This window comes from Vigna unguiculata, chromosome 7, assembly GCF_037176805.1.
Source record: "Vigna unguiculata cultivar grain cowpea cultivar isolate G323 ecotype 2 chromosome 7, ASM3717680v1, whole genome shotgun sequence".
Taxonomy (NCBI): domain Eukaryota; kingdom Viridiplantae; phylum Streptophyta; class Magnoliopsida; order Fabales; family Fabaceae; genus Vigna; species Vigna unguiculata.
Window position 1 is genome coordinate 34,787,057 of NC_140798.1, and position 19,509 is coordinate 34,806,565.

General features: G+C 32.9%; 3 protein-coding genes across 5 annotated transcripts; 2 read left to right on the forward strand and 1 right to left on the reverse strand.

The window, feature by feature from the left end:
• Positions 1 to 955: 955 nt before the first annotated feature.
• LOC114192195 (Methyltransferase family protein) lies at positions 956 to 4,374 on the reverse strand. Of its 3 annotated transcripts, none has more exons than XM_028081831.2 (7): positions 4,124 to 4,374; positions 3,969 to 4,053; positions 3,211 to 3,438; positions 3,026 to 3,117; positions 1,800 to 1,902; positions 1,535 to 1,677; positions 956 to 1,260 (listed from the first exon to the last, which is right to left on the reverse strand). In XM_028081831.2, exons 1-7 carry the CDS (start codon positions 4,340 to 4,342, stop codon positions 1,150 to 1,152), a joined length of 981 nt encoding a protein of 326 aa, XP_027937632.2. In that variant the 5' UTR covers positions 4,343 to 4,374; the 3' UTR covers positions 956 to 1,149. The 3 variants fall into 3 exon arrangements, with proteins under 3 accessions (XP_027937632.2, XP_027937631.2, XP_027937633.2); XM_028081830.2 differs by having other exon boundaries at positions 3,211 to 3,425; positions 3,944 to 4,053; XM_028081832.2 differs by having other exon boundaries at positions 1,148 to 1,287; positions 3,211 to 3,425; positions 3,944 to 4,053.
• Positions 4,375 to 6,856: 2,482 nt separating this feature from the next.
• On the forward strand, positions 6,857 to 7,909 carry LOC114192196 (uncharacterized). Its single transcript, XM_028081835.2, has 2 exons — positions 6,857 to 7,117; positions 7,250 to 7,909. Exons 1-2 carry the CDS (start codon positions 7,011 to 7,013, stop codon positions 7,488 to 7,490), a joined length of 348 nt encoding a protein of 115 aa, XP_027937636.1. The 5' UTR covers positions 6,857 to 7,010; the 3' UTR covers positions 7,491 to 7,909.
• An 8,187-nt stretch (positions 7,910 to 16,096) lies between these two features.
• LOC114191043 (Nucleic acid-binding, OB-fold-like protein) lies at positions 16,097 to 18,733 on the forward strand. The gene is made up of 6 exons (XM_028080191.2): positions 16,097 to 16,363; positions 16,509 to 16,583; positions 16,692 to 16,780; positions 17,026 to 17,110; positions 17,225 to 17,306; positions 18,377 to 18,733. The coding sequence occupies exons 1-6, from the start codon at positions 16,193 to 16,195 to the stop codon at positions 18,466 to 18,468; spliced, it is 594 nt and encodes a 197-aa protein (XP_027935992.2). The 5' UTR covers positions 16,097 to 16,192; the 3' UTR covers positions 18,469 to 18,733.
• The last annotated feature ends 776 nt before the right edge of the window (positions 18,734 to 19,509 follow it).

Consider the following 19,509-nt stretch of genomic DNA (forward strand, 5'->3'; position numbering starts at 1 on the left):
ATATTTTTTAATATTGATGAATTAATATTTTTAATTGAATAAATTAAAATAATTATCATAATTTTTTATTATAACTGATCGAAACTTGTAAGTATTAATAATTTAAATTATAATAATATTATATATTTACCTTTATAAAAATATAATATAAACAATTTAATCTGTTAATTATTTATATTTTAAATTTTAATTTAAAAAAAATAAAAACTAAAAAATTAAACAAATCAACGGACTAAGAACAAGTTGATCTGCCATTCCAACTCAACTATGATTCAAAATTCAACTCAACTCACCTTCTTTTAACATAATGACGGACTGGCCCGCAAACCATAGCACTTGACACCCCTACCCTGGAAAACCCTCTTCAAAATTTTACAATTCACCGCCAGAAAAGCAAAAAAGAGGCTTCCAGTTTTACGTTACCCTACTTCCGATGTTAATGCTTAGTGAGACTGCTATTAAGCAACAATATGGTACAAAATTATTTAAGGATCAAGGGTTTCTTTGAAAAAACTTCGTTCAAACAAAAATAATTAGATGCTAACTTATACATAAATTATAAATTGAACATTAGGAAATCTAATATAAAGACTAAACTAATTTATATATTAATTTTAACACATGAAAATGCTTGTTTTCAAATAAAGTTTATTCGGATAAACATAAGCCTAAGGCTCGATTGATTAAAAGATAACTTACGATAATTTGATTAACGGGTCCACAGCCTTGCCTTCAGAACAATATCACACTCGTTCCATGAATCTTTTCAAACTTGTCACATTAAAACAGCAATTGCTTAATCCACTGGTCATCTATTTATTTGTAATTTTAGAAAAATTTCGCGATTAGTAAAATAGTTTTTTTAAGGAAAAGAAAAAGGCGGCTTCCCGAATTCTCATTCAATACAAAAAAGTTCACAAATAGATGAATCTGTACTGCAGCCAAGTGATCAATATTTGCTTTTCCAAAAATAATCATTGCAAATTTTTCATTGCACCAAAATTTAGGAGTGAAAATAAAGGACTACAGAGACATCAAAATTCTTTTCTACCTTTTTCTCTTGTATACTCTTCACCGTAGCAGAAAGTAATCAATGATAAACTTCAACAAGTGCACATTTTCATCTGACTTCACAGCAACAAAGGAAGATTACTCATTTCTCAGTGCAGGCTTCTGGAACTTCCCGTGAACCCAAACTCTTTGCATGCACTTCCCTTTCTGCCGATTTATAGACTTAACACAACAGTAATCAAGCTCAAGCTGCAGAGTTTATCAAATACAAGCAGACTATAATATGTCAGAAACATTCCAGACATTGAGATTCGCAAAATTTTACAGGAAGACTGACGACAGATGGAAGGTTCAGAATTATGAACATACACTGTAACAGTCAACAGATTCTATACTCAATCCACACATTTAAGAAGATTAACTTTGTGTAGGAACACAAGTCATACTAATGTTTCTATTAGAATATAATTAGAAAACAATGTGTCATGCCAAAAGTTATTGCCGAATAAAAATAGAAAAGTACCTCAGTGAAGCCTGCACCCAAAAATAGGTTCCGGACTGCATCCAGACAAAAGAAATATGATCGTGTTCCATCTGACCGCGTGTATTCCCTGAATCCCACTCGCTTGTCCGGCTCAAATCGAAGCATGGTCATATCATAGAGGCCTGATTATAGTAGTTAAGTCATTTCCAGCACCTTAGGTTTCTAAATATCGACTGACATAAAGCACTACATATAACTTTCCTAAAAGCTCCAGACAGAGTAAGTTTGCAAGTTTGTTTATTACCATAGTCCCTGAAAAAAACCATGCCTCCTGGCTTCAACACAAAAAAGCATTCTTTGACAGACTTTGGCATCCTTTCAAGCGGTACTGCTGATAGAGTAAAGATCTGACATGACACATCAAAATATGCCAAAATGAGAGGTCGTTAATTTTTAACTTAATTGATATAATCAAAAGATTAAAAATAAAGTTGTTTGTGTATGCCAAAGAATCTAGAGAGCTAGTATAGAACGATTAAACATCCCTAAAGGCTAAACAATAATAAACAACAAGTCTTAGAAAGTTAAAGTATACACTCAACCGGTTGAAAAATAAGTCCCAAAGTAGACTTAAACCTACATAGGAAACCATTAAGGTAAGTGTGAATGCATGTATACTCCAAATTATAGCTATGTAGAGATATGGAGCGTTAGCCCCATAATGAAACAAGAAAAAGATAAGGGGTCTGACATAAAAAAAGTAAGGTTCACTAAAGTAAAATGTTCTGGTTCAACAGCTTAAAAAAATCCCTTAGGTAGCAAAATGCAATATAAATAGAATATAGTAAAGGAAAGAATGCAGTATATGTTATTGGAGAATGAATGAAGAATGAGTACTTCTTTTAACAAACAAAGAAGCAGCTGACAAATTAGAGTCACATGTAGATCACAAGGACGCCAAAATAATTGATTAAATTGAGGTTAAAGCTTGAATGCGTGTATCTTCCAAATCAAAACTATGACAAATATAGAAAAGGAACCTTCCAGAGCTTAATGAGAAGACAATTTGCACTCTAACAACTTTCATAATCCTCCTTTTCAAGAATATGTAATTCAAGATACAAAGATTAAGAAAGCAATTTATTAGCCTGAACAATCATAAAATATGATTTCATTTTCCCCTTAGCCAAAATACTCAAAATATGTCACTAGATTAATGTGATTGCATTCTCTCATTTTACTTAGTGGAGATAGATAAAGTTGGGACAAAAAATAAAAACTTTAATTTTCTAAAAAGACAGATAAAGTGAAAAAACACATTTTGCAAAATGGAGGGTCTGTCAGTTAACATATGTTGCTAGGCTAGGATTGGGAATATGTTGTCAAAGAGACATTGTGAAAAAGAGACCTTTGAAATAATATATTACTTTAAAACTCAAGGTAAAGATTACGGCTCTAACACACTCTCGGGCTCTGGAAGCACCATATCATTGTACTTAAAAGGTAATTTTAGAGGAGAAAAGCTCAGACCAATGTTACAAAATCTACTCCGCCAACACAACATTCAACTTCTTCTGATGAATATGGATTGGTAAAATGCAGTCCATTACCCTCTCTGACATCTGGATAGAAACAGAAAGAACCAAGTCTAACTTTTTATGAAGTCATTGCATAAATCGAATAATTCAACAGCATAAAAGGTATAGCAAAATAACCTGACAAACAGTATGACTGCTTTTGTAAAAATTTATCTCGACAAGGGTCGCATGCCAACCAGTTTGGGAATCCACTAGTGGAAAGATCACAACAGAATGTACGGAAACGATGCTGAAAGGATGCAACTGTGGAGGCATCACTTATAATCTCGTTAGCCCTCTCAAGAGTCTCATCACTACAGTCGCATGCATAAACAGTCAAATCCTTGTTGGCCCTGAACAGGAAAGCTTTATAAGGATTAAAAAACAGCAAGATACAAAAAAAAAAAGGGGCAACAACGCCCAAATTGACCAAAAGTAAGTTGTTGGTTTTAATCTGCAAATTCAGAAACTGCAACTGATCTAAAACCACTATCTTGCAATTCACAACCACCAGCTTCAAAACTAAGCAAAAGTTCACAAAAAGTCAATTATAATAGAAAACGATTAAAGAGTAATTAACTAAATTCAGGTGACTGTCTGCACAGTTCATTTAAAAAAAAATGGTTTAAATCGATTTTGCAGTGATTTATGTTTAGATGTTTTTATTCTAAAAGGAAATTAGAAGTAAAATTCAGTACACATTTTTTTATCCAAAGGCAAACGCTGAAGTGTCTTAAAACCACTTTAGTGGGTATTTCAACACTGTTTGAGCTGAATCCAAACACAAACTTAATCTACTACAGATAGATATGAAATAAATAGCGGTGCGTGACGCAGATGGAAAAAGAGAAGTAAAAGGTGAAGAAAGAACCGTAGAATAGGAAGAGCAGTGCTACCATTGCCGCAACCAACTTCCAAAAGCTTAGAGTTTGGGGGACAGGAGAGTAGTTCTGGGAACTCCTTCAACAAATAACGTCTTTCCTGAATGCCAAAAAGCGGTTAGGTTTGGGAAATTGAAAGCAAAAAATGCGAAGAGGAAAAGGGAAGGGACCTTGAAGAATCTTCCAGATGCGTGACGGAGGTGAAATTGCTTCCATGCCAGCACGTCTGATTCGGGTGGAGGCGACGATGAGGAAGAAGACGCGGATTCAAAGTGGTAGGCATAGGAAGGGTTTGCTTCCACCTCTGCTCGTAGGTCTTCCCAGTGGAAGTCGTTGCAGAAGTATTGTGCTTCTGCTTCTCCTTCACTACTCGTTGTCCCTTTCTCCATTTCTTACTCTTCTTCCGTGTAATTGCCCAATGAATGGGTTTATTAAACCCATTTTGATTATTATTTTATTTAAGTATTATTCCTGATTTTTGTCCATAACACTCGTATTTTAATATTTTTTTTTTATATTTTAATCATTTTTATTTATATTTTAATTATTTTATATTTGATGTTGTTTGAAATTCAACTGTGAGTCAAAATTTACGTCTATTAGACCTAATAAAGTAAAGCACTATATAAAAATAAAAACATATAAATTTATTGTCTTAAAATTTTGGATCGAAAGTGATGTCAATAAATTATGTGATTGAACTCAGATATTGATGTTTGTTCTCTTTTAACATTTTATTTTTATGTTTCATAGATATGTTTTAATAAGAGTAATCGATGGATTTCTTAATCTAATATTGGGTGGTCAGTTTTTATTTTATTTTATTCTTAATCATATTTCAGATTCACAATTACATTTTTCACTTCAAAACACATTTATACAGATCTATTGCATATATCTTGAAAATTTTCCATTTGATATACTTTTATTTTGACTTTGATAATATTTTAAAGTCACTGAAAAAATTATAATAAAAGATATTGATCTAAACAACATATATAATGAACAAGTAGAAAAGAAAATAAAAGGTCGTATAAAGGAACTCAAATTTATATTAAAAAAAGTAAATATTCACATTTTACTTAATAAAATTAAATTATAGGTATTTATAAGATGTTTGATTGTGTATCATCATTTTTTTTATTGAAATATAATTGTGTAAAACCCCTTTTTCTTTTGACAAGTAAATAAAAAAAAGAAAAATATATTTTTTGTCCTGAAGTTTGATCCTAATCTGGAGATGGTTCTTTATTGAAATTGAGTTGGTTTCTGCATAAAATAATTGTTTTTTGTATTATTTCTGGACGACGTTAAAAATAGCAAACTGCGGCAGGATCCCCAATCGAGGGTAAAGGGAGTTGTCGCTCCCTATGGTGGGCGCTAATGTTATGATCCGACCCAAGTCGGTCCGACAACATCGTTGAGAATGACCACTGCGTTTTCAAGGTATTGTCCACTTTGGAGTATGAAGTTCCATTACAGTTTTGTCCTTAGAAGATACCTCAGAGGATTGAGGGAGGAAAGAGTATTCAAAATGAGCTTGATCTCGACTCCTAAACAATATAAGATTTATTGGGTGTACCAAAATACATGGTATATTTGGAAAGTACTACTCAAATTTGTTGAGAAATGAAGCGCATATTAATCATTACTCAATGAAAAAGTACGAACTCTTTGATAATGAATTGATGTTATTATATCTCAATGAGAGGTGTTGATTTTATAATAGAACTGTCAAAACGGTAACCTGGCCTGGCCCGACTCGATCGATAACGGATTGATCACTTAATGAGTCAACCCAACTCGACTCACTTATTAGTGAGTCGAAAAAATTTGAACCCGGCCCGGCCCACCACAAGTTGGTGGGTTAAACGAGTTGGCTCACGGGACCACTTAATTAAAAAAAATATTTTTTTTATTTTTTCGGTCAAAACTAAATTATATTTCTAATTAAAATCTAAATAAATTTCAATACAATCCAAATACAAACCAAAATCACAAAAAAACAACCTAATATGACCAAATGCAAAGTCCAACTTAATAAAAAAACACTTGTGTGACCATTTATTTGTGGGTTGGTGAGTCAATCCAACTCACCACGGGTTCAATCAAGGTGAGCCGGGTTCTAGGTGGATCGAGTCAAAAATTAACCCGTATTGAAATTTGTAAAAAAATTTCAACCCAACATAACCCGAACTCATAATAAGCTGGATTGACTCGCAGATTCGAACTCATTTTAACACCTATATTTTATAAACTACTAGAACTTCCGAAAGTACAAGAGACAAATAGTCAAAAGAAAAGCTTCAAAATGAATGTGGTTGCAATAGCTTCTCATTGACAAAATAAATGGTTATTTTTTAAAGAAAGTATATATATTTATATTGTTCTAAAGTAAAGTAATACAATGTCGCTATTATGCATGGCAAACAATAAAATTAAGCAAACCAAGTTTAAAATGTACTCATTAAACATTTTAATGACCAAATTTAAATATAGATAAGACGAAAGGCATAGGGGTGGGTCATGTTTGTAGCATTGCACTTCGAGATATTTCCATTTCCGAACATTCTTCTCAGTTACTGACCTGTGTTTTGGTCTCCATTATGTCAATTCTTACCTAAACACTCTCAAATTCTTATTCCATTACTGTATTCCGCAAACAAATCTTCACAGAATATAGCAGTTTGGATCACGTTTTCACCTGTCTCTTTCCCTAGGGAACCATCACCAAGTTCATGCACAATACTTTTGAACTCAGAAGTAAAAACTTTCACCTCTCAAAAAATAATTAACGGTTCCTTTCAACTTGTATTGTTGCACACTACAGAAAGTTATGTTTATATATTATAACAACCCGACCAAAAGATTCTTTTTTCTTTCTATAAACACTTCGATCAATAAAAATTCCATTTTTCTTCCTCTGACCAGTGCCCTTTTTATATATGCATAAAAAAAATCTGACAACAAACCAACCACTGCTTTAACCAGTTTGATTCTAAACTACTGTGTTCTTTCTCTTCTTCTCTCGTTTTCTTCTGTTGAACTTCCTTGTTCATGGCATCAACATCCACACCAAGGTCATCTTCAGAACTAACTATCACAGTTGAACACAATCCTTCCAAATCACGATTAGCCGAGCTGGGTATAAATTCGTGGCCCAAGTGAGTGAAATTTATCAAGTCTTTATCTTTTATCTGTTTTCTGGCTTTCCTTTTACTGGGTGTCAGAGAATTTTCTTTCTTAGTCTGTGGTTGATTAACCGATGGATCTGATGAAATTCTGTGTATTTTCAGATGGGGTTGTCCTCCTGGGAAGTATATGCTGAAATTCGACGCTCAAGAGACGTGTTATTTTCTGAGAGGGAAAGTGAAGGTTTATCCAAAAGGTTCGTCTGAGTCAGTAAAATTTGGTGTGGGGGACCTTGTCACCATACCCAAGGGACTTAGTTGCACATGGGAGGTATCAGTTGCAGTGGACAAACATTACAAGTTCGAGTCTTCTTCCACTTCCTCAAAATGTATCACTGATATCTGAATGTTATTTTATCGTTCATCGTGCTTAATATATTCACTAGGAAAAGAATTTTTAATAAAGGGTATATATATAGGTATTACTCACTACTGGTTCGGGGGTAGAACTTGAAACGAATATATATTAGGGTTATATTATAACTTTATAACTTATAATATAAGTGTTTGTTTCTAATTCAATGTTTGAAGTTGTCTTTGCTTCTGTATATATATATGATTGAAAAATGTATAGGTTGTTGTCTAGGAAAGAAAGAAGGAGCATGCATTTGCAGCATCTCGTGTTTCATGATGCATGCACTTTGTTTCTGTGTTGTTGCGGATGATAATTTTGACCGGTCAGCTTTAATTTTTTGGCCATTTACTATTCATGTGTTGTTTACATCGTGTGTAATAGAAGCATGTTTTGTCTTCTCTTTATATGAACTCATTGTTCATAGACAAAAGTAAGAGATTGGCTCACACATGCTGCAATTGGAGTCTATCAGTATCAGAATAAAAGCTTTTTGAAACTGTAACAAATAACGATGGTCCTCGTTTAGTTTTGATCTTTGTGCATGTGATCGAAGAACCACAACCTTGAAAATCTCAGACTTTATGGCATGTGCAAGAATATAGGAGGCAAATGTTGCATGCAGCATATTCTATATTGATTAGGAATTGATGCTGGAGATTTGCACCGTTGATGTCTAGGTTGACCCTTTAGCACGGAATAAAGGGTACCAGCATTACATTATTTTTGGGTGAGGGCAATATCTATATGCATCTTTCAGCTTATTTTCCATTTATGGATACATAAAAAAAAATTAAGGACGTTATACGTCAAAAATTTAGTAGATAATGTTAATAATTATTTTAAAAATTAATTCATTACAATATAAAGATTAATTTTTAGTTTATAAGTTGATATCTAAATTGATCATTTAATAATTTTTATGTTAAAATTAATTATTATTTATAGATTTTCTGGAAATGTGTCTTATCCGGAATTGAAAAAAAAATATTGGAAACATTAACGATGACAATGAAAATATGATTAAGTCTAATAATACAAATAATTAATTATGATGTATGACGGTATTTTTACATTATATGTATACGGGAATTAAGTTATTTGTAATTTAAAAAGCGACTCTCATCATATTTGAAGGTTTAAGACAACATTATTTATGTTCTTATCATTCATCTAATTTTCCATTAATTTAGATGTACATATTTATTATGATGTAGAAATAAAAAATATTTTTCATTTAGAAAAGTTTTATTAAAATCGTGAAAACTTATTACGTTTCTTAAATTCTTAAAAAGATTCCTCAGACATACTAAAACTAAATAAAGGAAACGATGTTTACTATAAGTGTTAGATCCAAAGAAAATAAAAAGTAAAAATGTATAATCCTTTTAAGATTATTTTAAGATTAGTCTAGTCCTATATTTTACCCTAACTAATTGATGTATTAGTAAAAAATGTAACTTCAAAATAATCAGGTCATATTTTTTTGCTCCGTGTGACGACGTTATAACAAAATATTGAGTTATTCGACCTCATATTATTTTTCCAATATATATATATATATATATATATATAAGCTGTTTAAAGATAAATGCGATTTTTACTGTCCAATATGCACATTGGATTTCACAAATTTAGTTCAGGCAACTAAAAGGAAGATAGAATGATGTTGTTGTACAATTAATTACAGTCACACTATCTAAAAAAAATTATAAAGTCAAACAACACGTTACAAAATTTAGAATAAAAAAGAGATTCCATTTTTGGCGTATAAATTAAGTTCTTATTTTCTTTCTCTTTGTGACAACTATATATTGTGTGAGATAAGACATTAACTTTGACAATTAGGAATGCAATGGTAATAGAGGAGACCTCATGCCACCTTAATATATATATATATATATATATATATATATATATATATATATATATATATATATATATATATATATATACGGTATCCTATTTCCTATTTTTTAAAATAATATATCAGAATTATTTTTTTAAATATTTTTTATATGGTATCAGAGTCAAACACTGACATCTTGTACAATATAGAGAGCGATGCTTCTTTATTTGAATATTTCCGCTGCTATATGCAACAACCTACTCCCAAGAGCCATAGTTCTACTACTGTCGGAGTTGTGATCAAATCAGATATATCTAACTTTGCTCTTAATCTTTCTATTGTTACTAGGGGGTAGTGATTGAATAATTGATTCAAGTGCTACTGATCATATGACTTGTGATCCACATAAATTTACTAATTTGTCCCCTAATTGTTCTAAAATTGTTATTATTAATGACAATGGGTCTCATCTCCTATTGAAGGTGTAGGTACTATATCCCTCTCACCCTCCTTATCAATTTCTGATGTTTTATTTGTTCCTACATTAAACTGTAGTCTTCTCTCTTCAGCAAGTTAACCAAATCACATTCTTGTCTTACCTTATTTTACCTAACCCATTGTTTTTTTCGAGAACATTCACTCCAAGGAGAAGATTGGCAGTGGTAGAGAGAGAAAGACTGTATTATCTTGAAAATATCTCACAACAAATCGATAAAGGAATGTTGGCTTGTCTTGTGTAGAGATGGCAAATAAACCCGTCCCCGTGGATATTGCCCGAACCCGTCCCCGTTTTGACGGGGAATCCCCGCATTGACTGGGTATGGGTATGGGTATGGGGAATCCCCGACTTTTTCAGTTGGGTATGGGGATGGGTATGGGGATGTACATATACCCGCCATAATACCCGTCCCCGCCATATCTCCATTCTCGTTTAAATTATTAAAATATTCACAATTAATCAAGTAACTCCTATATATATATATATATTTTTTTTTTTCTATTTTTTTTTCTTTTAATTATTTCATTTGTCATGAAATTCATTCTCATCTCCAATATATTTTTTATCTTATCATAACCTTTATGTAATTATGTTAAAATGATGTATGTTAATAAAACAAAATATTATGCCTCACATTTGAATATTTATATTATTTTTTAATATTTTTATTTATTATAAATTTTCCTTTCACATGAGAATGTTTATACTCTCAATTTAAGGTAATATAAAAAAATTCTTTACTTATTATTATTATTATTAATTTTTATTTAATTTGAAGAACTCTTTTGTTTCATTAAAATAATTTTCGTTATTTTTCAACCATTAAGTATATATGTTGATATTTGAAAAGTTTTCTTAGTTTTCTAAGATATTTTTCGTCTTATCATACCTTAGTTATACATTTGATTTCCTTTGTGTGATTTTTTTCGATAGTCTCTCAAATTATTTCTAAAACACACATTTGTTAGTTTTTTAATATTTTTATTTATTGTTTTTATTTTTATCATGTAGAATAATATTTCGATATATTCTATCTAATTATTTTTTATTTTATAACTCATTATTAATCATAATGTAATTTTTTCACTTTAAATTCTGTTTAAAGTGGTTAAAATTATATATATATATATATATATATATATATATATATATATATATATATATAATGATATTTAGGAATAGTATATGATAATTCACTACAAGAAAAACATGAAATGGTGACTGATTTAGTCAGTAACCCATATCAGTCACTATTTTTCGTCATTGGTGGTAGTAGTTGATTTATTGTCTGGATCAATGACTAAATTAGTGACTGATTCAATGATCGAATCGATACTTGATTTAGTGACCAATTTAATTACTAGTTTATTTGTAATTTAATGACAAATTTTTTTGTCACTAATGATATTTCTATTTAATTTTAGCCACTTCAAACGTAATTTAATAATTAGTTCTCTAAGGTATTTTTCATTTTATCATACCTTAATTATACATTTGATTTCCTTTATGCGATTTCTTTCGATAGTCTCTCAAATTATTTCTAAAACACACATTTGTTAGTTTTTTAATATTTTTATTTGTTGTTTATTTTCATCATGTAGAATAATATTTCGATATATTCTATCTAATTATTTGTTATTTTATAACTCACTATTAATCATACTGTAATTTTTTTCACTTTAATTGTATAAATAACTTTTATTTACTACAATATAAAAATTTAATGTAATTGCTATGAATATTTTTTTGTCACTATCCAACATATATTGAAGTTCAAAAGATACAAAATCTATGTCAAAATTTTATTATTATGTTTATTATTTGTTATTTGTGTCATTTTGATCAAGTGATGTATTATAACTTTTATTAGTGTATAAAAAAGAGATTTATTATAATTTAAAAAATTGAAGTAAACAAACATTTAAAATATATTTTAATTTGAATATTTGTTTTCCTTTTATTATTATGTTTATTATTTGTTCTTTGTGTCATTTTGATCAAGTGATATATTATAACTTTTATTAGTGTATAAAAAAGAGATTCATTAGAATTTAAAAAATTGAAGTAAACAAACATTTAAAATATATTTTAATTTGAATATTTGTTTTCCTTTTATATTTTTTTGAAATATTTTTTAATTTTATCAACTAAGTTCATCAATGTTGTAGTTTGCAAATTTAATAAATGTTTTGGTTCACATGAAATTTTATTTGGTATTCTAATATAAAATGTAAACAATTATAATTTATTTTAAGGTATTTGGCATCGAAGAAAATCCTCCTAATATTGAATATTTCATAATATTATGTTTTCTTTACCGTAATTTTTTTTCTTTTATAAAAATTAATATTGAAGTAGTTAGAATACGGGTACGGGTATGGGTATGAGATTATACCCGTTACCCGGTGGGGATGGGGATAGGAAAAAAGTTTGATACCCGTTGGGTTTGGGTATGGGGATGGGGATGAATTTTTTATGCGGGGATGGGTATGGGATAGCGAAACCCGTCCCCGTCCCGCCCCGTTGCCATCCCTAGTCTTGTGAATGAGCACATACAAGATAAAAATAAAAAAGGAAATTTGGTTATGGCATAGAAGATTGGGACATCCCTTTTGGTTATCTACAAAAATTATTTTCATCACTACTTCGTAAATGCAATGTTTCTGATTTTATTTGTGAAACTTGTGTAATGGCAAAAAGTCATCATGTTGTGTCTCCAATAAAAAAACATATTTCTCTTTTTCATTAATCCATATAGATGTTTGGGTCTCTGCCCCACAATCTATACATAATGGAAAGAAATGGTTTATCAATTTTGTTGATGATTGTACTTGGATAACTTGGGTGTATTTGCTTAAACATAAAAGGTGATGTGTGTAATGTGTTTCGTTCCTTCCATCATATGATAGATACTCAATTTAACTCATATATTAAGGTCATTCAATCAGACAATCTAGGGGAATATTTTAAGACTGAGTTAATCGAGTTCATGAACTTCAAAGGCATCTTACATCAAACTACATGTCCTTATTCACCATAATAAAATGGGGTGGCTGAGAGAGAAAAATAGACATATATTAGGGGTGACAATATCACTTTTGATAGATAGTAATGTTTCATCTCATTTATGGGGTGAGGCAGTGAGATCTACAGTTTATTTGATTAATCAAACATTTTTAGTGTGCTTAACTTTTGAAGACCTTTAGATGTGTTGTATGATCATTGCATCCTTCCTTCCATGGTTTCTTTACCACCTCATATTTTTGGATGTGTTATATATGTTCACTTACACCCACATCAAAGTACAAAGCTTGAAGAACAAGCTTTAAAATGTGTTTTTCACTAGTGCAGATTTGACATTTTACTTCGCCTTATAGGCCTCGGTTACAGCTGAACCGAAGCCTATAAGGAGGCGGTGGCATTTTTGCAATTTCGTCAGGCTTTTGGCCTCGGGTCTTTAAGGACCGAGGCAATAAAGGGGGCTTTAGGCCTCGGTTACAAATGAACCGAAGCATATAAGGCAGCCCAGTTTTCAAATTTTCAAAAATGCCACCAGCATCAAGCTTTTGGCCTCGGTTCTTTAAAGACCGAGGCAGTAAAGAGCGCTTTTGGCCTCAGTTATTAATTGAACCGAGGCCATAAAGTCAGCATCAGGCTTTTGGCCTCGGTTCTTTAAGGACCGAGGCAGTAAATGGGGCTTTTGGCCTCGGTTATTAATTGAACCGAGGCCATAAAGTCTGTTAAAATTCCCAATTCGCGAACCCTAACTACTATTCATCGTCTCCCAAACTCTCTTCTTTCTGCGCGAATTTCTCCGCTCTACCACCACCATCACGCTCCGCCTCCGTCGCCGACCAGCATCTGCCATCAATAGTCGTGCGTCGTCTCTCCTAAATTAGGGTTTCTTCCTCCTTTGGCTGCGCACGAAGGCTTGTGGCTGCGGTCGAACAGTGGTGGCGGAAGTGGCTCACGGTACAGACGCGTGAAGGAGGTGAACGAACTCCTGCTACGATGCTGCCATGGTTCGTGCTCGTGGTTCTAGTGTTGTTTCGCCTTCACAGGTCCAGGTGAGGTTTCCACTGCTGTTGCGTTTACTGCAGGAATGGCATGGACCATGGTGTGCACGAATCTGGTGAAGATGCAGAAACGGTGTTGTGCGTTTCCGCCGAGAAGATGGAGGTTGAAACCTGCAGCTGCTGCGCGGACAGGTGCGTGATGGCGCGAGAACGAACGGTGTTGTTGGTTCGCTCATGACGACGCTGGACTGCGTCTTGCCAGCGAGAATGGTGATGGCTACGCTGGTTTGGTCACGCTGGTGGCTGCTGGAACGTTGACGGCGCAGTTGCGGGTGCTTCCATGGCTGCTTCTGGTAGATATAGATTTTGGATGCAGGTATTGTGTGGAGGCTCTCGGTGGCGCGATTTCAGCTGCTGCAGCTGTGGTGGTTTCCTTGCGGAGAAGATGACTCGCGATGGTGGTGTTGTAGTGTCCGGCGAAATTTTTTATTTAAAAAAAATATTGAACACCTATGGCTTCGGTTCTTCCAGACCCGAGGCAGAAAACAGACGCTATGGCCTCGGGTGATAACCGAGGCCAAAAGGAGGTGCCTTTTGGCCTCGCCCCAATATGCCTCGATTCTAAAACCGAGGCAGAATCACGAAAGTAACCGGGGCCAAAAGCCCTCACCGCACTAGTGTTTATTGAGTATGGATCAACTCAAAAAGGTTATCGTGCTTACTATCCACCATCAAAGAAAATTTATATCTATATGGATGTGACATTTAATGAGCATAACTTTTTTTATGTTGATTCTACACTTTAGGGCCGCAATGAAAGTGAAGTGCATAATCATGATGTTAGTATGTTTGATATCCCAAATATAAAATTATACTGTAAAGATAAATTATCGTGTGAGGATCATTCTGCAGGCAGTGAGCCAATCCTAAATATGGAAACTTCTCCTTTGAATAATACAATGTCTTCTGATCCTAACCAATTGGCTCAATCTTCTCCACAGGTTCGGCTTGACTCTTCAGAGGTACCTTTAGATCATATCTCTGATAATACTAATGTAATTGAAACTAATCATGAAATTGTTTCTCTTTATACTACCCTTGATAATACTAATTTAGACGAAACCGATCATGAAATTGTTCCTTGTCTGCATGAAACCGCCAACACACAAAACATTGAGTCTACTATTGTCCAATATAATCTTCCACCCCGTTCTAACCGTGGTCAACCTCCAACTAAATATGAACTAGACCTCCAAGCCAAAGTTAAATATCTCATTAGTAAATATGTGTCATCTCACAAGTTATCCCAGTCATATGCATCATTTGCATCTCAATTATCTTAAATTTCTATTCCTAGTAATATACAAGAAGGTTTGGCAGATCCTAGATGGACCAAAGCAATGGTTGATGAGATGAAAACTTAAAAAAGAAAAAACACTTGGGATCTTGTGTCCTTACCAAGAGGGAAGAAAATGGGTGTTTACAATTAAGCATAGAGCTGATGGAACCACACACACACACACACACACACACACACACACACACACACACACACACACACACACACACACACACACACACACACACACACACACACACACACACACATATATATATATATATATATATTTATTTATAGGTGCGTAAAAGTGTCAAAATAATATGTATCCGCGAACAAAATCCGCAACAAGTAGGAAATAAATATCATAAATGAATATCAGCGGGTAACGAATACGAGTATTTTCTTTTATACTCGCAAGTTAATGTATCCGCGAACAAAATCCGCAACAAGTAGGAAATAAATATCATAAATGAATATCAGCGGGTAACGAATACGAGTATTTTCTTTTATACTCGCAAGTTAATGGAACGAGTACAAGTATCATAATATTCATACTCATTTAAAATTTATAAATATTTTACATTATATTTTTATTTGAATTTATGATTAAAATATATTATTAAATATATTTTTTTTTTTATAAATACTTACAATTACCCGTAAATATACATAATACTAACAACATAAATATATATATATATATATATATATATATATATATATATATATATATTTATCATAAATAAAAGACAATTATCTTGAGATACTCTACCTGACCCATTTACATCCTATGTACGTGCATTTGTTTTAAGGTGTACTATTTATTACTGTAATAAAGAAAATTATTGGAGTTCACGTGTTATCAAATAAATAAGAAGCACCCCGCCCAAATTGAAAACAGTGTGTTTATTTTTACTAGAGGGCCGGTCCAAGAACCGGTGAATTTGTAGCAGCTAAGCCCAAAACGAAGTGGAAGGGTTGGGAGCTGCAATGGAAGAAGAGAAAGAAGCAGTGATGGTAACACCGGGAGAAGTGTTGGGAAGAAGCAGCGATGTCAAAGCAGGGAGAGGAGCATACGCAGCGCCTCATAACAACACCGTTTACGCCTCCCTAACTGGCTTCCGCCGTACCATTCCTCCGCCGCCGGATTCTCCTGACAAGGTAGGGTTTCGTTTTCAATTGCTCATTCCACGTGATAATCAATCCACCAACAACACATATCTTCTTTTTTTGTTAGTTTAATTTGACGTTGAGCATAAATTATAGTGCCGTACTGTTTCTGATTATGATTTTTTGTAACATGCAGAGGCCGACTGTTGAAGTAACTGGTCACAAGGCGCATGGACCTGTTCCACAACCTGGATCTGTTGTCATTGTGCGGGTATATATATCTATAGCTACGGCTACGGCTACGGCTACGGCTATGCATCGTCTAATACACTTTTCATAACGCTCTCTGTTTTCAACTGCGTCTCTTTTGCTTTGATAGGTCACCAAAGTGATGGCTCGGTCCGCTTCTGCTGATATTATGTGTGTTGGATCTAAGTGTGTTCGAGAAAAATTTACCGGCATTATCAGGTATGCTATTCTTACACCATCTAAGTTATTTTTTATAGCTTTAGAGGCCGTGACTTTGGCAATTTCAAACAAAAAAAGAAGGAAGAAAAGGATTAGAGGAATTGTAGTCATTAATTGTAGATATCGTATGCATGGAGTTTCTTCCTCTTTCGGTTGAACTTACATGTATTATTATCTTTATACCATGAAATTCATTTTGTTTGACTTTGGGGATTCTGATAAGATGAGAGTTGTGTTTAAAACAGACAGCAAGATGTTAGAGCTACAGAAATTGATAAAGTAGACATGCACCTGTCTTTTCATCCCGGTGATATAGTTAAAGCTCTTGTGGTATTATTACTTTCTTTTAAGAGTTTTCATAAGTTCATTTCAATTTTTCCTTAATGTTCTTAAATTTATTTGTTGCTACTTCAATAGCACCTTAATAACATATGTTTTTGTTAGCTTTCTCTTGGAGATGCACGGGCGTACTTTCTATCTACTGCAAAGAATGAACTCGGTGTTGTTTCTGCAGAAAGCATTGCTGGTGAGATTTGGTTAATATTTTGGGAATTGAACCATCATAAGTGGTTGTGCTCGTAGTTTCTTGCTAGTTCCTTTTAGTTTATGTTAGTGACTTGTGTGACTGCTTGCTTATTTGTTTGTTGTGTATTACTCAAGCCCGGTTATTGTGTAGCACATATCTGTTTGTTTGCCTTTATATGTCTATTTAGGGACTTTAGTTTTTCTTATGTATGTTTTTTCAATGGGTGCAATAATAACATTGAAACTGCATTTGGGTTTGACGGAAGCTCCTCTACGTCTGATACTTTTCACTTTTACAATTTCTGGGTCACTGACGACTCTGGAATATTATCTATTATCTATGAGGATAGGTCAAGTATTGCTGAAGTCCAAGCGAGTAAATTCATATCTAAATTTTATTAGAATAATTTGATTCTTTGAATGTTTCCCTACAATTGCACCAATTTCAGTTAGTGTCAAGCAGTTAAAAACAGCAAGTATTGCTGAAGTCCAAGGGAGTAAATTCATATTTAAATTTTATTAGAATAATTTGGTTCTTTGAATGTTCCCTACAATTGCATCAATTTGTCAGTTAGTGTCAAGCAGTTAAATACAGCAAAAGTTATCATTTAAGTATGTGGGAGTAGTTTAACGCTGAGGGTAGACTTGACCATATTATGGCTGATTTGTGATGATTTTAGCTGGAATCTAAATTATCTATGAATAAAAGGACAGTACTGGAGATGATATTGAAAATAAAATGTTGGATTCTACTTTGGTGAACACAGCTTGAAGTTTAGCTTTTAATTCATTTTTTACGTGCCTATTGCTGGTTCATCTCATTTTTAGCAAGCACGGGAGTAAAATCTAATAATTACATTGTAAGTTGTGCACATGCATTGGTTGAACATCTATCAGGTTGGGATTTAAATCAATGCCTGTCAAATTAAAATAGATTGCTTCGTTTAAGCCTATGATTTGATGTGACTGTGCATTGTGGAATATTGTTTTACATATCAATTTGTCTTTTCCTAGAGAATACTTGGTTGAATCAAGTTGTGCCTCAATTTGTTGTACATTTTTTCTGTTTAGGTGCAACCATGGTTCCAGTAAGTTGGACTGAGATGCAGTGCCCTGTAACTGGACAAATCGAGCAAAGAAAGGTTGCAAAGGCTGCAAGCTGACTAGAATACTTCATCAAGCAGGAATTTGTTCTCTGTTTTGTAGAAATGTACTAACATGCATTGTTGTTAGGGTGCGAAATTATATATACGTGAACAATTTTATTTTTAGACATACAGGAATGCAAGCTTGTAGTTTACTTTGCAAGTTGGTCTATTTCTAAAATAGCACAAACGCGGGATTTTCATTCCCTCGTGTTGTGTGAGCAGGACTTTATTTCATTGTAAGACATACTTTAATTTTCAACCTGGAAGGGAACTGGACTCACATTAGACTAGTACTTAAATTACAGTTTTGTAGTTAAATGTTGCGTTGCATATGGACTTCTTTAAGTGTCAAGAAATCGGACCTTTTCTGGTGGATTGCTGCTACTTCTTATACATTGTCCTCTTCCCCCGTAAACCATTTTTATATGTGCACGACGCTAGCCATTCCTCCCCTCCCTTTCCCTTCTCCCTATCCCATATATGTGTGTAGGTCTATCAGGACATTCTTTGAAAGAATAGGACCTTATTTTTGTAGCATGTTTTTAAGACCTAGTGTCTGAAGTAAATACCAAGCGAAAGATGAAAAAATATTTATCTAAGCTTCTCTTCTCTCGTGGGGATCGATTGGTTGTGGCATCCCTATATACCGTTATCATTGAACATATACAAAATTGATTTTTTTGGATAATTTTCTCTCGTCCTTATGCCACTTTTATTTTTTAGGTCTCATACTCTAGAAAGTTGCACTTGCACACAAGTAAAACGAAAAAGATTTATCTTATTCCATGTGATGGTAAAATAAAACATCCCAATTTCCTTTTTAAAATATTGAGCTTTGTATTACTGAAAAACAAAAGAGCTCATTTGTCTACTGCTCCATCTTGTTTATTATAAGATATGTCATAATTCTACATTTGTTTTCAATACTTACTTTTATCAAACAAATATTATGAAAATTTGAAAGTAAAAAACTAATTAAAAAAAGAAAATTAATTAAGTACATTAGCATTATATTTTTAAAAATTTAATTAAATTTAACTGAACAAAAGGAACAAA

What these genes read in the sequence shown, in the direction of transcription:
- LOC114192195 (XM_028081830.2), bottom strand. Translation starts at nt 4,342, where the DNA reads ATGGAGAAAGGGACAACGAGTAGTGAAGGAGAAGCAGAAGCACAATAC. An exon ending in CATCTGGAAGATTCTTCAAG is followed by an intron (nt 4,054 to 4,123) that starts GTCCCTTCCCTT and finishes TTTGGCATTCAG; the next exon opens with GAAAGACGTTATTTGTTGAA. An exon ending in TGGGTGCAGGCTTCACTGAG is followed by an intron (nt 1,261 to 1,534) that starts GTACTTTTCTAT and finishes TAAACTCTGCAG; the next exon opens with CTTGAGCTTGATTACTGTTG.
- LOC114192196 (XM_028081835.2), top strand. Translation starts at nt 7,011, where the DNA reads ATGGCATCAACATCCACACCAAGGTCATCTTCAGAACTAACTATCACA. An exon ending in GGTATAAATTCGTGGCCCAA is followed by an intron (nt 7,118 to 7,249) that starts GTGAGTGAAATT and finishes GTGTATTTTCAG; the next exon opens with ATGGGGTTGTCCTCCTGGGA.
- LOC114191043 (XM_028080191.2), top strand. Translation starts at nt 16,193, where the DNA reads ATGGAAGAAGAGAAAGAAGCAGTGATGGTAACACCGGGAGAAGTGTTG. An exon ending in CGCCGGATTCTCCTGACAAG is followed by an intron (nt 16,364 to 16,508) that starts GTAGGGTTTCGT and finishes TGTAACATGCAG; the next exon opens with AGGCCGACTGTTGAAGTAAC. An exon ending in ATATAGTTAAAGCTCTTGTG is followed by an intron (nt 17,111 to 17,224) that starts GTATTATTACTT and finishes TGTTTTTGTTAG; the next exon opens with CTTTCTCTTGGAGATGCACG.